Consider the following 14,682-nt stretch of genomic DNA (forward strand, 5'->3'; position numbering starts at 1 on the left):
TCACTAAGAAGCTTTTTACCAGCTCAGAAACATCAACAGAATTAAAAGTTTAGTCTCCCAGAAAGACCAAGAGAAACTCATCCATGCATTCATCTCCAGTAGGCTGGATTACTGTACTGGTCTTTTAACAGGACTTCCTAAAAAGAGCATTAAACATCTGCAGCTCATCCAGAACGCTGCTGCTAGAGTTTTAACCAGGACTAAGAGATCTGAACACATCACACCAGTTTTAAAATCTTTACCCTTCTGCTTGTTTACAAATCTCAGAATGGTTTAGGCCCAGAATACATCTGTGATATGTTCAGAGAATATAAACCTAGCAGTGCTCTTAGATCCAAAGACTCTGGTCAACTAGTCCAGACCAGAGTCCAGACTAAACATGGAGAAGCAGCATTTAGCTGTTATGCTGCAAACAAATGGAACAAACTGCCAGTGGAGATTAAACTTTCCCCAAATGTAGACATTTTTAAATCCAGGTTAAAAACATTTCTTTTCTCATGAGTCTATGCATGAAATCTGCACGGAAACTTTTTTAACTCATCTTGCTTTTAATCATTTTAATGTAATTTATTATTTTATTGTGATTATGTGTTGATGCCTTTTACTATTTCTAAATATCTGTAATGTCTTTGTTTTATGTAAAGCACTTTGAATTGTCCTGTACATGAAATGTGCTGTACAAATAAACTGCCTTGCCTAAATAATAACCAAATCAAAAAGTCACACCATGAAAGTAGCACAACAGCGACCAGATACTAACTCACAGGAAAAATAAAAAGAGAATTATCTCTTAGTATAAGAACCCACTGGACAACTCTGACTGTGTCAGCATGCAGAGGATGAGGAAGAGGAGTGGTCAGTGAAATCATGCAAATGCGACCACGTTGGGGCTGCTGCTGAGGGCCCGGGTCTCCTGGTCTGCCTCTGACCTCCGTAGAGGCGTGGTTGCATTTTCACAATCTCACTCACCACTCTTCATCACTGATCCCTCCTCTTCCTCATCCTCTGCATGCTGACAGTCACTGAGGTGTCCAGTGGGTTTATTTACTAAGAGATAATTTCTCTGTTTTTCCTGTGAGTTAGTATCTGGTTGTTGGTGTGATATGTTTGTAACATGACTTTTTGATTTGGTTATTATTTAAGACTCTTAATGACGAGCAGCTCTGTTTTTAGTAAAAGTTGTAGGAAACTTTCTGGTGTGTTCATGTACAGGTGGAACAGCTTGTTGTCTGGTGATGGTGGATTGAAGGCCGTTGCTTCTGTCTGTGGTGTTTTTGTCTCCTTTCTTCTTTCTGCTTAAATAAATAAAATTCCAACCAGAGAGTCCGTATGATCCCGTCCTAAACATCTGATCTGTTCAGCCAGCCGCTGGATAGCCTCGCTTACAGAGGCCTGAGTTTGGATGTAGACCCCCACAAAGATGAAGGAGGAAAACTCCCGTGGTGAATAAAAAGGTGTACAGTTCAGAACCTGGAACTTTAGGCTCGGGTTGCCATGTTTGTGTACCCCTGTGGCATCAGTACACCAGCCTTTGTGTATGTAGAAACATTTTCTGCCACCCTTTAATTTCCCCGACAACTCCGTGACGCGGGCCATGCGGAACAGCGGCCCGCTGTCCGGGATAGAGTCCCAGAGCCAGCTTTCTGCAGAAGAAGAAGAAATACTTTATTAATCCCTTTGGAAAGTCCTCAGGGAAATTTGTGAAAACAAAGAGCTGCCAAGTGTGAAGAGTCTCTGCTGGTCCTGTTCAGAAGAACCAGCTCGTCTATCTTGTTGGTGAGAGAGCAGACGTTGGCAAGGTGAATCGCTGGGAGCTTGGTGCGGGAACTCCTTTGTCTGAGCTTCATGAGCTTGCCAGCTCGCCTACCCCATCTGTGTCTCTTCCACGGACCATAGAGCGCCACTGCTCCACCGGCCAAAAGCTCCAAAAAACCTTCTGGGTCTGAGTAGAAGGGTAGCAGTGTGTCCAGAGTGAGCTGTTGGATGTTAGAAGCGCATCCCTGCTGAAACTGTTGAGTTTCGAGTTTGACACACAAAAAAACAGCAAAAAACACACAAAGTCCTAGAAAGCGCAGTACTGAAGCTGCCTGCCATGGCGCCGTCCTAATCCATGACTGTTTCCATACCAACAACCACATGTCATGACTGTCTCCATGGTAACAATGAGACAAAATGACTGTTTTCAAGGTAACACTGACACATCATGACTGTTTCCATGGTAACAATGAGACATTATGCCTGTTTCCATGGTAACAGTTAGACATCATGACTGTTTTCAAAGTAACACTGACACATCATGACAGTTTCCATGGTAACAATGAGACATCATGACTGTTTCCATGGTAACAATTAGATATCATGACTGTTTCCATGGTAACAATGAGACATCATGCCCGTTTCCATGGTAACACTGACACATTATGACTGGTTCCATATTAACCGTGCATCCTGTTTCCATTTTTACCTTCACATGCTCTTTCTCTCACGACCACCAGAGGTCGCATGTCCTGTACCTGCCTGACGCACACAAACCGCCTGAGGAAGATGCTTTGAAATGTTTTTCGTCATGTTTGTTGCGAGTTGTTTGTGGAACCACAATGCCATCAGTAACTGATTGATCAGTAACGAAAATCAAAACCTTTTTCTTCTTCTCTGGTTGCATTTATCAACCAGAACAAAACTAAAAATAAATGTCAGATGTTGCTGCTCATTATTTCTGATTGATGATGACAGTGGGATTGTTTACTGGCCGGTCCTCACAGAGATGATGAAGTCAAGGTGGCTGGGGGGGGTATTGAGTTACAGGAAGCAGTAGAGCCCAGCAGGGACGCTGCTGAATTATTGATCAACCTAATGGACAAGCTTTCATTTTTTCTGTGTCACGTTGAGTTTTGACTCTGAGAGGACGAGAGCTGCAGTCACCTGAGATTTCCCATGAGGTCACAGTCGCCAGGTCACCACGGAAACAGAATGAACCTCAACCTGACCTGCTGATAAAGACAGACAGCGTCAGCCAAGCGAAACAGAGACGAGTCACCTTCATACCGTCACATGTACATGCACGTTGTGTGTATGTAGATATGTATGTCTGTACATATACACACATATATTTATACGTACATATACTGCATGCATGTGGTACATAGGATATAGAACTGTATGTGTGGATATGTAAATATGTATATACTGTAAATATAAAAACAGTTGTGTATATAAGTATGAATTGACATTTTTGTTGTGACCGATGTGCATTTTTGCTGTTACATTTTTTTAAGCATGTTCAAATATCATTAATTCATTAATTCATTAATTCATTCATTCATTAATTCATTAATTAATTCATTCGTTCATTCGTTCATTATCTCAGAGGATTTTAGCAGATATAATGGAAGTTAAATTTTGTTGGCTTAAAGTCCCTGGTGCTTTAACTGTTCTTTATTTTGGTTTTTTTGCAGGTTACAAATAAACCTCCTCATGTTTTTTCCTCCTGTCTGAAATTACCCTTGTTGGCTTCAGCCCACTGCTGAAGGGTGTCTCCTGGGTCTGGTGGCCTCCTGCAGGCCTCTCCACACTGTTGTTGGGTCGTTAGCTGAAAACTGACAGAGTGCTCCTGGCCTGCCTGTACGGGCTTCCTTTGTTCCTACTGGCCATCAGAGGTCTGAAACCATCGCAGAGGTCCAAGAGTGCAGCACACAGCAGTCGTAACTGGTTCCCGAGCCATGTAGGAAGTCTTGCCGGTCTCTGAAAACCCGGTCCCTCCAGAGTCTGGCTCCATATGGTCCAGCAGAGCCAGATCAGCCGTTGGACGTCTTTACGCTCTGGGGAACCGTTTTATATCCAGCCATCGATGATCTGAACAGCTGCAGGTGGAAACACCTGATTGTATCCTGACTGATAGTAAATGTTTATTTTTATAGCACCTTTCAAAGTAAAAATCACAAAGCTTAAAATAAAACACAACATGAGCATGTTTCCATGGCGACCATGTGTTTGGAACCTGCAGCAGCAGACTTGTTCAGCCTGAATGGAAGTTTTGTTCCACAATGACAGAACATGTTTTACTGGCTGAGCAAACATCTGCTTCTCTGCTCATCCTGTTTTGATTTTATTGAGTGTGTGAACTCCCAAGAGTATTAATATCAAACTTGCCTCTTTTTTCATTTTTGCAAATAACATCTAATGTGGTGTGAAAGGTAAAATGGGATTTTTAGTAAATGTCTCACATCATCTCTGGTTTTATTCTGACCCGTTGGCATTTCTCCAGACTTTGTGGTTACAGCAGGTCAGAGTAACTGAGGAGGGAGGGACGTTCTCCCACCAAGTCTGGTTTTCATAAATCCCAAAAGCTGACTAGAACTGGGGTACACCGGATTTTGTAAGTACGCCAGCTTTATAAATGAGGCCCCTGGTCCCTCTACAGCATCATCTGGTCTGACATCTCGGTACCTGGCGGCAGTCTGTGTAGCCCATGGAGGTCTGGGTGGCCCTCCAAGGATCTGTCTCCCCAGACCTTCACTGACCCACTGCCAAACTGGTCCTGCTGGAGGATGCTGCAGGCAGCAGAACGTTCTCCACAAAGTCTCCAGGCTCATGTCTGTCACACGGGCTCTATGTGAACCTGCTTCATCCATGAAGACCACAGGAACCCAATCTGCCAGTCCCTGTGGTCTCTGGTGAAGGCCAATCAGGCTGCATGTTGCTGGACTGTGAGCACAGGCTCCACTTGTGGGTCTGGGTCCTCGTACCACCTCATGGAGTCTGTTTCTGACAGTCTGAGCAGGGCTATTCCTTTATAGGGGATGTCCTGCTAATTGCCTCATTTACCCAAGAGTGATACTGTGATACTGATCCACAGTCGGTTTTACTTCCTAAGAGGACAGACTGATGCTAACTGTGATGTTACCTTTAGTTTCTCAGCAGTGTACTTCCGGTACATTCCAAAATAAAAGTGATGTTTCTGTCATGTTGGTCCAGCAGCAATGGGGTGTATTAAGCCGATTCACTGTGTTTCTGTCATTATTACTTCAGTTTTCATTCATTCATTCATTTCATTCATTCATTCATTCATTAAACACAGCTGTTTCCATGGCAACCTCCTCAGGAGTTTGGAAGGAAAGAATAAAGATTTTCAGACGTGGCTGAACGAAGCGCCAAGACACAACTGATGCTTTCTGTTATTCTGGAATGGACACCAGATAGTTTGACACGTGTCTCTGTAGACAAACTAAAGCAACGACGGACAGCTGGTATATTTTAGTATAAATTTTAAGATTTTACGGATTACTTTTATCAGCTTGTGATCCTCGGTCAGAGGTTTGTCATCTCTTCTGATTGCTGTGACCTTTTTCAGTCTCAGCCCCAAAACAACCTGGCCGAGGAAATCAGATAAGCTGTATCTGGGTCTTCTTTTCAGAGTCCTTTGAAAATGTGTTTTAATCAGACAGCTTTTAACTTGATGGTGTTTTTGTGACATTTACCAAGACGGAGGCCGTGTTTGTAGAAGCATCTGTCTGTTAGCATCATAACTCAAAAGTTATGGAGGGATTTTTATTAAATTTTCAGAAAATTAAATCTTCTCTCTACTATCTGACATTCAGATCAGAAAATAACAAGATCAACATTTAAGGCACAATTTGAATTCAACTGGAAAATTCTTTATTTCAAATCTAAAGGCAAATTTAGTCACTGAATGTATGATTTTAATTTATATTCTAAACTTTTGAGCTTTGAAAAACTAAACACAAGGTTAAGTTATATTCCGTGTTTGGTTAATTCTGATTTCATAATACCCTTGTATTGACTTTGTCTTAATTTTTCTGATTTTCTGATTATTATCTTGAGTTAGTTATGTTGAGGTGGATACTGACGTATGTTTAGGATGCTTTTGTTTTTGTTGTGTAATTTTCTACGATTGAAATAAAAATTAGAAACGCTCTTTTATTTTGAAGGCCGGCTCTTCGTGCTTCCGCCGCTGCTGCGGTTTCCGCTGTCACCTTGACGCAGTGGTGACTCTCCGTCAGTCGGCATGACAACGCGCTCTCGAGGGCAAACCAGGAACAGCTGACGAGCGCGAGGATGGCAGCAGAAGATGCCCAGTAACGGGGACTGCGACGGAAACGGTACCAACGGCAGAACCGGGTCCTGCTCCAGAACCGGGAACGGTTCGGCTCACGGACCGGTCATGGAGAGAGCCCGACCGGCCACGGTGAAGGTGTCCGCGGTGAGCCTCGCGCTCAGCCTGCTATCGCTGCTGCTGCTGGTCACCGCCATCTCCACCGACCACTGGTACGAGACCGACACGCGCAGACACAAGGAGAACTGCGACCGTCACGGATCCGACTCTAACGACCAGAAGAACCGGGAGATGCCTATCTACCACCTGCCGTTGGTGGACACCGGCAGCGGCGGCGCGCGGCAGCGGAACGTGGCGCTGATGAAGCCCGTGCATGTGGGCAGCAGGGAGGAGGAGCTGCTGGAGAACTGGCGGGCCATCCTGGGGATGGGCATCCTGGAGACGGAGTGCGGCAGGCCGCTGTTCTCCACCCACTCTGGCCTCTGGAGGAAGTGCTACTTCAAGGGCCTGGACCCGGACATCGACAAGCTCATCGACCGAGGTTAACACGCGCACGTACACGTGCATCACACTCACCAAACGTTCAGCCATTTATTGATCCCAGCTGACTAATGATCAGTACCTGCAGCGAGGGTCCGCAGGCGCGTGCAAGTATTTATAAGGCATACTTAAGGCATTCAGCACGCACGCACGCGCGCAGCAACACAACTATGGTGGTTATTGACTTGATTGCAGGTCGCCCACACGTGACGTCAGAGCTGGACCTGTTCGAACTGGGACATCAGCTGATCAATCAGCCAGCTGATGTTATGGATCCTCTCTCAGGGATCTGTTGGTGGAAACAGGAAACAGTAGAGGATGTTTACAAATGACATCATCGTCTCAGCTGGAAGCAGCAGGTTAAAGAAGAGCCGAAGCTTCCGGCGGACCTGGTCTACGCCACACGGATCTCCAGCTGTTCGTGTCCACTGACCGAAATGTGTTTCGCCACAGAAACATCCAGAATCTGCAGGGCCGGTTTCCACAGCAACTGGATCACTTCGATCCAGATCGATCCACATCGATCCACTTCGATCCACATCGATCCACTTCGATCCACATCGATCCACATTGATCCATTTCCATCCACATCGATCCACATCCAGATCGATCCACTTCGATCCACTTCGATCCACATCGATCCACATCGATCCATTTCCATCCACATCGATCCACTTCGATCCACATCGATCCATTTCCATCCACATCGATCCACTTCGATCCAGATCGATCCACTTCGATCCACATCGATCCACTTCGATCCACTTCGATCCAGATCGATCCAGATCGATCCACTTCGATCCACATCGAATCTGAAATCTGCAAACACACAAGTCCAAATCCCACAATGCACCAGCTTTCAATAAGGAAGGTACAGGTTCACATTTGTGTCAAAAGGATCCAGAATAAGTCTGAATATCAAACAAAAATGAAGAATTTGAGAGAAAAACGCATCAATGAAAACAGTAAAAGTTTGTTGGTGTGTTCATCCGATTCTTAGAGCAACGTGTGCGATGGTAAATATTTCTCATGTTTGGTTTTAGCAGGTCAGAGATCAGAGCTACTCTTCCCGACTCGCTCCTTTAGCTTCTGCTACAAACCTCACAAGGAATCCCAGGTTTCTGTTTCATCTAGTTCCAGAACCAGGGCCACACATGTTTCAACTAGACGAGGGTTCCAGGTAGATCGGTAGTTGGCCCAGATGGGGAGGTGGTTAACACCAGACTGGTAGACAGATCTGTTTTATTTGAGTTAGTTTCTCTGTAACGCTCCTGTTTATGTTTCCTTTCTTGTCTCCCATATGATGCAAAACCCACTTTCTAAACGTTTTTAAGTCATATGTGTCCTCATAGCCTGAATGAGGCCCAAAAATGAGAAAACTCTGTCTCCTTTCACCTGCTTCCTCCACTTTTAGCGAACGCGTGCTCAAACAGGTGAGTCTGAGCTCGTTCCCTTTGTGACATCATGAAGGGAAATAACCACTCCCCCCGGTAGTGGAAGCTGCCATTGACCCGCCCCCTGGCTAGCTGAGCCTGCCCTCTAAAATCACAGAGCAGGTGCCAGAGAGGGGCGTGGCCAGGCACCACTCAGGAACATTTAAAGGTTCAGACTCAAAAACAGCCCGTTCTCCGTGGAGCCACGTCTGGAGCGGCTGGGATGAAGGACCAGGGCTGAATTTGAGGGGATACACTTTGAAAACAATGTTGTTGAACCTCTGATGCCCGTATGAAGAAAATGTAGAATATTTAATGTTTTTTGTGAAGCACTTTAAGTCGTCTTATCCATGCGATGTGTGAACAGATAAACCGGCTTAGTTCTACATGACAGACAAGACAGATTTATTTCTACGTCTCAGTTCATGTTCAAGACGATTCAAAGTGATTTACATAAAACATTAAAGCATCACAGCGGCTGCAGGAAGCAAAGAGGCGCATCAAAAACAGACTTTAAAAGATATAAAACAAATTAATTAAAAACAGGTCTTTGTAAACTGCAGGAAGCCAGTGTAAAGATCTGAGGACTGGAGTTCTACTCTACTTTCCTGGTTAGTATTGATTCTGGTTTATCCTGGTCCCAGTCAATCCTCATTAGGACTGGTCAGTACTGGTTTGTTCTGGTTTATCCTGATCCCGGTCAGTCCTCATCAGGTCTGGTTAGAAGTGGTTCTGGTTTATCCTGGTCCCGGTCAGTCCTCATCAGGTCTGGTTAGTACTGGTTCTGGTTTATCCTGGTCCCGGTCAGTCCTCATCAGGTCTGGTTAGAAGTGGGTCTTGTTTATCCTGGTCCCGGTCAGTCCTTATCAGGTCTGGTTAGAATTGGTTCTGGTTTATCCTGGTCCCGGTCATTCCTCGTCAGGTCTGGTTAGAAGTGGTTCTGGTTAATCCTGGTCCCGGTCAGTCCTCATCAGGTCTGGTTAGTACTGGTTTGTTCTGGTTTATCCTGATCCCGGTCAGTCCTCATCAGGTCTGGTTAGAAGTGGTTCTGGTTTATCCTGGTCCCGGTTAGTCCTTATCAGGTCTGGTTAGAAGTGGTTCTGGTTTATCCTGGTCCCGGTCAGTCCTCATCAGGTCTGGTTAGAAGTGGTTCTGGTTTATCCTGGTCCCGGTCAGTCCTCATCAGGTCTGGTTAGAAGTGGTTCTGGTTTATCCTGGTCCCGGTCAGTCCTCATCAGGTCTTGTTAGAAGTGGTTCTGGTTTATCCTGGTCCCGATCAGTCCTCATCAGGTCTGGTTAGTATTGATTCTGGTTTATCCTGGTCCCAGTCAGTCCTCATTAGGACTGGTCAGTACTGGTTTGTTCTGGTTTATCCTGATCCCGGAAGGCCTCATCAGGTCTGGTCAGTACTGGTTTGTTCTGGTTTATCCTGATCCCGGTCAGTCCTCATCAGGTCTGGTTAGAAGTGGTTCTGGTTTATCCTGGTCCCGGTCAGTCCTCATCAGGTCTGGTTAGTACTGGTTCTGGTTTATCCTGGTCCCGGTCAGTCCTCATCAGGTCTGGTTAGAAGTGGTTCTGGTTTATCCTGGTCCCGGTCAGTCCTTATCAGGTCTGGTTAGAAGTGGTTCTGGTTTATCCTGGTCCCGGTCAGTCCTCATCAGGTCTGGTTAGAAGTGGTTCTGGTCGTTATCAGGACTTCTGCTGATATCAGTTCCATCACAGCAGTATGTGTGTGTGTGTGTGTTCATGCAAATGAAATGTGTGTCTCTGCAGGTATCGCAGATCGCTGCACCGCTGTGAAGTATCACTTCTCTCAGCCAATCAGGTTGAGGAACATTCCTCTGAACCTGACCAGAACCATCCAACAGGACGAGTGGCACCTGCTGCGTGAGTGTGCACTGGTCACACACACACCTGCAGCTTCCATGAACGTGTAATCTTTGTGACATCACTCTGAACCTCGGCCTCCGGTTGGCCATCCACATCACATCTGACTTATTACAGAATATTGATTTTTCTCCAGTAGATCACACTGCTTTTTGGATTGCTTATACTTTCACACCTCTTCTGTTAGTGGTTGCTATGGAAATGTCATGGCAGACTTATGTCACAGTGGGTGGGGGGGGCAAGTAGGAGGCAGTTACCATAGCAACGCTCCGTTTCTCTATTTATCACACAGAGACGAAAAAATAGTCAATTTCTTTCTGATCCTTACATAAACAACCTGAACAGGTGTACAACTTGACACACACCTGGGCAGGTGTAGGACCTGACTTCAATTTAATTCAGCTTTATTTGTATAGCGCCACTTTGCAACAATGTCATCTCAAAGGAAAGACCTCAGACACACCTGGACAGGTGTACCAGTGTGTTTACACCTGTATGTGTGTGTATTTTATGTGAACACCTGATGTGTGGGCGTGTCCTCAGACCTGCGGCGAATCACGGCTGGTTTCCTTGGCATGGCGGCGGCCGTCCTGCTGTGCGGGAGCATTGTGGTGTCGGTGGGATTTTTCTGGGAGGAGAGTCTGACGCAGCACGTCTCAGGGCTGCTCTTCCTCATGGCAGGTAATGCACCTGGACTCTGCCTCCACCTGCTGGTCACAAACTGAATGACAACACACACAATAGCATTAATGATCATCAGCTGCAAGTATCAGGTGTTTATTGTAGCACCTGACAGGTTTTTCTCTGGTACTGAAGCGGTTCTTCTTCTTCTCTGCTCTTAGCAGCTCAAACTCATATGAAAAGGGTTCCTAAAGTGGATGTTCAGACATTAAATGTTGAAGTAGAGAAAGATGTGGACTTGAATGGCCCACATTCCTGCCACAGATGTGACCTGATGAGGAACCAGGTTTAAGTTTGTTCTTCTATGCAGGACATCAAACTAACATCTGAACATTGCTGAAACATTTCTGCCCCGATCACAGTGAATTACTTGCTGGAGGAAACTGGATCTGCATCCTGAAAACAGATTCTAGTCTCTGACCCACTTTCAGGTCTCTTATCTGGTTTCTGGTCTCTCCTCAGGAATCTTCTGCACCATCTCCTTGTGTACGTATGCAGCCAGTGTGACCTATGACCTCTCCAGGAACCCCCCTTTCATCTACGGGCTCCCATCGGATGTGGATCACGGGTACGGCTGGTCCATCTGCTGTGCCTGGGCCAGTCTGGGTCTCACTGTGGCCTCTGGCTGCCTTGGAACCACCTTTCCTTTCCTGAGCAGGGCTGGAGCGCTGAGGTCCAAAACCACTCGCGAGTCGTCCGTCTGAGCGGCCGGCAGAATGACAGGAACCTGGTCTGGACCTTGTTTATTTAGACTGGGTTCTGGACACTAAGAGCTGGATGCTGGACGTGAGGTGAAGTCTCCGATCAGATCAGAGCTGTCTGCTGGACGTTTCCAATGACCTCCTCTGGTTTAACCACCAACGGTGTGACATCACAGCTGGGCGTGGCTACAGATGACATCTGTGGCCAGGAAACTGAATCTTTAATAATCAACATGTAGTCGTTTATCCATCTTCAGTTTATTTTGTAACTGAGGTCAGGTTAGCTGCCGAAGTCTCCTTACATACGAGGCTTCTTAGTCTCTTCATCTGTGCTGTCCTGACAACAGAACCTCCCGTTCCAGAGTCCAACCTGAACACCTGAACCCGTGAGAGCAGCAAACGGACCAGACATCGTATCAGCCGATGATCTCAACCTGCAGACTCTCTGTTTGTTAAAGTCAGTTTAAGTCACGTTTTTCAGGAAACTTTTGATCTGGACCTTCAGACTCAGGTGTTTCTCAGGTGTTTGAAGGAGTAGAACCTGGTTACTGTTAGACGATCACACGTCCAAATCTAAATTAACTTTGATGTTCCATTTAGTTCGTTGGAGAAACTTAATTTAAATTTGAGTTAGAGTCTGTCAGAGTCAGAAGGATCGGCCAGTTAGGAACTGGACTCTGAGTTCTGCAGGTTCAGATCACAGCTTGTATAGAAACATGTGAAAAGTTCTGACCCAGTCAGAGAAGAACTGAACTGCTGTTAAAAGCCTTCTGATGTGAGCTGAGACAGAACCATGCTACCAGGTTTTACAACAGAACCACTAAAAACCAACAGGACCCTGCTGGAACCCACAGCAACCAACAGAAACAAAACAGGAGCTTACAGGAACCAACAGAACCAACCTTCTTCCACCCCCGGGTGGGGGGGTGGGGGGGGGGGTGGGGTTGTTTGTGCTTATGCACCAAACAGCAGTTCAGAGGACCCACCATCTTTGGGGTTCTTGGAGGGGGTGTTGGAGACACCCCTTCCGGGGACTCCCTCGTTCTGCTGGGGGACTTCAATGCTCACAGGGGCAATGGCAGTGAGACCTGGAGGGGCGTGATTGGGAGGAACGGCCCCCCTAATCTAAATTAGAGTGGTGCTTTGTTGTTGGACTTCTGTGCTCGTCATGGACTGTCCAGTGTCCACATGTGCACTTGGCACCAGGACACTCTAAGCTGCAGTTCGATGATCCACTTTGTAGTCGTGTCATCGGACTTGCGGCCGCATGTTCTGGACACTCGGGTGAAGAGAGGGGCGGAGCTGTCAACTGATCACCACCTGGTGGTGAGCTGGCTCAGATGGTGGGGGAGGATGCCGGTCAACTTCTTCAAAAAGGGGAACCTGAGGGTGTGTTCCTTCTACAGGGGGATTACAGTTATGTCAGATAGTCGAACCTCGGATTGAGGAGGAGCAGTGTGGTTTTCGTTCCGGTCGTGGAACAGTGGACCAGCTCTACACCCTCTTCAGGGTTTGGAGGGGCATGGGAGTTTGCTCAACCAGTCTACATGTGCTTTGTGGACTTGGAGAAGGCATGGGGGACTTCTGTGGGGCTACTCCGGGAGTATCGGACCCCCATGTATGAGGTATCTGGTTCCTGTAGGACTGGTGCCAGAGCTTGGTCCGCATTGCCGGCAGTAAGTTGGATTCATTTGTAGTGAGGACTGGACTTCTCCAAGGCTGCCTGTTGTCACCGATTCTGTTCATAACTTTTATGGACAGAATTTCTAGGTGCAGCCGAGGTGTCGAGGGGATACGGTTTGGTTTAAGTTTGAGTTAGATATAGATAGACAGATATGTAGATGAATGGATGGATGGATGGATGATGGATGGATATATAGATGGATGGATGATGGATGGATGGATGGGTGAATATATAGATGGATGAATGGATGATGGATGGATGGATATATAGATGGATGGATGGATGGATGGATGATGGATGGATATATGGATGGATGGATATATAGATGGATGGATGGATGGATATATAGATGGATGGATGGATGGATATATAGATGGATGGATGGATGGATGGATATATGGATGGATGGATATATGGATGGATAGATGGATGGATAGATGGATGGATGAATGGATATATGAATGGATGGATATATGGATGGATGGATGGATGGATATATGGATGGATGGATGGATGGATATATAGATGGATGGATGGATGGATGGATGGATATATGGATGATGGATGGATGGATGGATATATAGATGGATGGATGGATGGATGGATATATAGATGGATGGATGGATATATAGATGGATGGATGGATGGATGGATATATGGATGGATGGATGGATAGATGGATGGATGGATGGATGATCTACCATCACACTGCATTTCGGGGGGTTAAACTAAAGCAGAGGTGGAGCTTGAACTTTATGAATTAATGTGAAAATGGTTAATTACCATTTTAAAATTAATTCTAAAAAATTACTTATTAACCTGTTTCATCTGGAATAAGAACTGTCTTGTAAATATTACTGAATTACTTCATTTCATCAGCTAGAAGAAATAAAGTTGTCCTTTTAAACAACAGTTCTAACCTTGTGCAAATGGAATAAAAGGGGTGTGGTCTGTACAGTCAAATGGAATAAAAGGGGTGTGGTCTGTACAGTCAACTTGGATTTTCTGTCTGGTTTATCCTGATGGGAACATCAGAACTGGGTTTCTTCTCCTGTCTGCTTCTGTCTCCTCATTCCTGCATTTCTTCTTCTAGCAGACTGATAATCAGCCATCATCTTCCTCTCAGGCTCTTCCCATGTCCTCTGAAACATTGTTGTCCAAGTTTGTCCTGTAGTCTCCGCCCCTTAAAGCTGTCCTTTCCCTGTAATATCGTCCTGAAGCCATCTGATGAGGCTTCAGTCCAGGAGCCTCATTTATCAAACTGTACGTAGCGAAGCAAACTACAGGTGGTCTGCAGCAAACTTCAACTTCCAGATTTATCAAAGCGTGTGAACGCATGTCCTCCACCTGTTTCTGTTTATAAACCAGAATCAACTCTAAAGCGGCGCAGGTGAGGAACGCCTTGCCCCGCCCACATGGTGGCTATAAAAGGTCAGGTGGACGCCTGTAATACATATTCATCACATCAGAGATCCTGCTGGACCACGTTGACAAACGTAATATTGTGTAACTGGTGGACACGGCGTGGACGTTACTGGTGTCAGAAAGACAGAATAGTGGCAGCAGGTGGAGACGCTGTCATCACAGTGTCAGAAGGAAGAAACGCCAGAGGAGTCGGAACGTACGGATGGATATCTCAGTTGGTAGAACATCCATCTGTCATGCGGGAGACCGAAGTTCGAT

The 14,682-nt window shown here is 45.9% G+C and overlaps 1 protein-coding gene across 1 annotated transcript; it reads left to right on the plus strand.

Annotated features, from left to right (window-relative positions):
• Positions 1–5,979: 5,979 nt before the first annotated feature.
• On the plus strand, positions 5,980–12,148 carry tmem178 (transmembrane protein 178). The gene is made up of 4 exons (XM_041984030.1): positions 5,980–6,614; positions 9,820–9,933; positions 10,477–10,614; positions 11,077–12,148. Exons 1-4 carry the CDS (start codon positions 6,089–6,091, stop codon positions 11,316–11,318), a joined length of 1,020 nt encoding a protein of 339 aa, XP_041839964.1. The 5' UTR covers positions 5,980–6,088; the 3' UTR covers positions 11,319–12,148.
• The last annotated feature ends 2,534 nt before the right edge of the window (positions 12,149–14,682 follow it).

This window comes from Melanotaenia boesemani, chromosome 4, assembly GCF_017639745.1.
Source record: "Melanotaenia boesemani isolate fMelBoe1 chromosome 4, fMelBoe1.pri, whole genome shotgun sequence".
In the NCBI taxonomy this organism is placed as follows: Eukaryota; Metazoa; Chordata; class Actinopteri; order Atheriniformes; family Melanotaeniidae; genus Melanotaenia; species Melanotaenia boesemani.

Coding starts and splice junctions, on each gene's coding strand:
- tmem178 (XM_041984030.1), top strand. CDS start 6,089: ATGCCCAGTAACGGGGACTGCGACGGAAACGGTACCAACGGCAGAACC. Junction 6,615..9,819: donor CGACAAGCTCATCGACCGAG/GTTAACACGCGC, acceptor GTGTCTCTGCAG/GTATCGCAGATCGCTGCACC. Junction 9,934..10,476: donor GGACGAGTGGCACCTGCTGC/GTGAGTGTGCAC, acceptor GCGTGTCCTCAG/ACCTGCGGCGAATCACGGCT.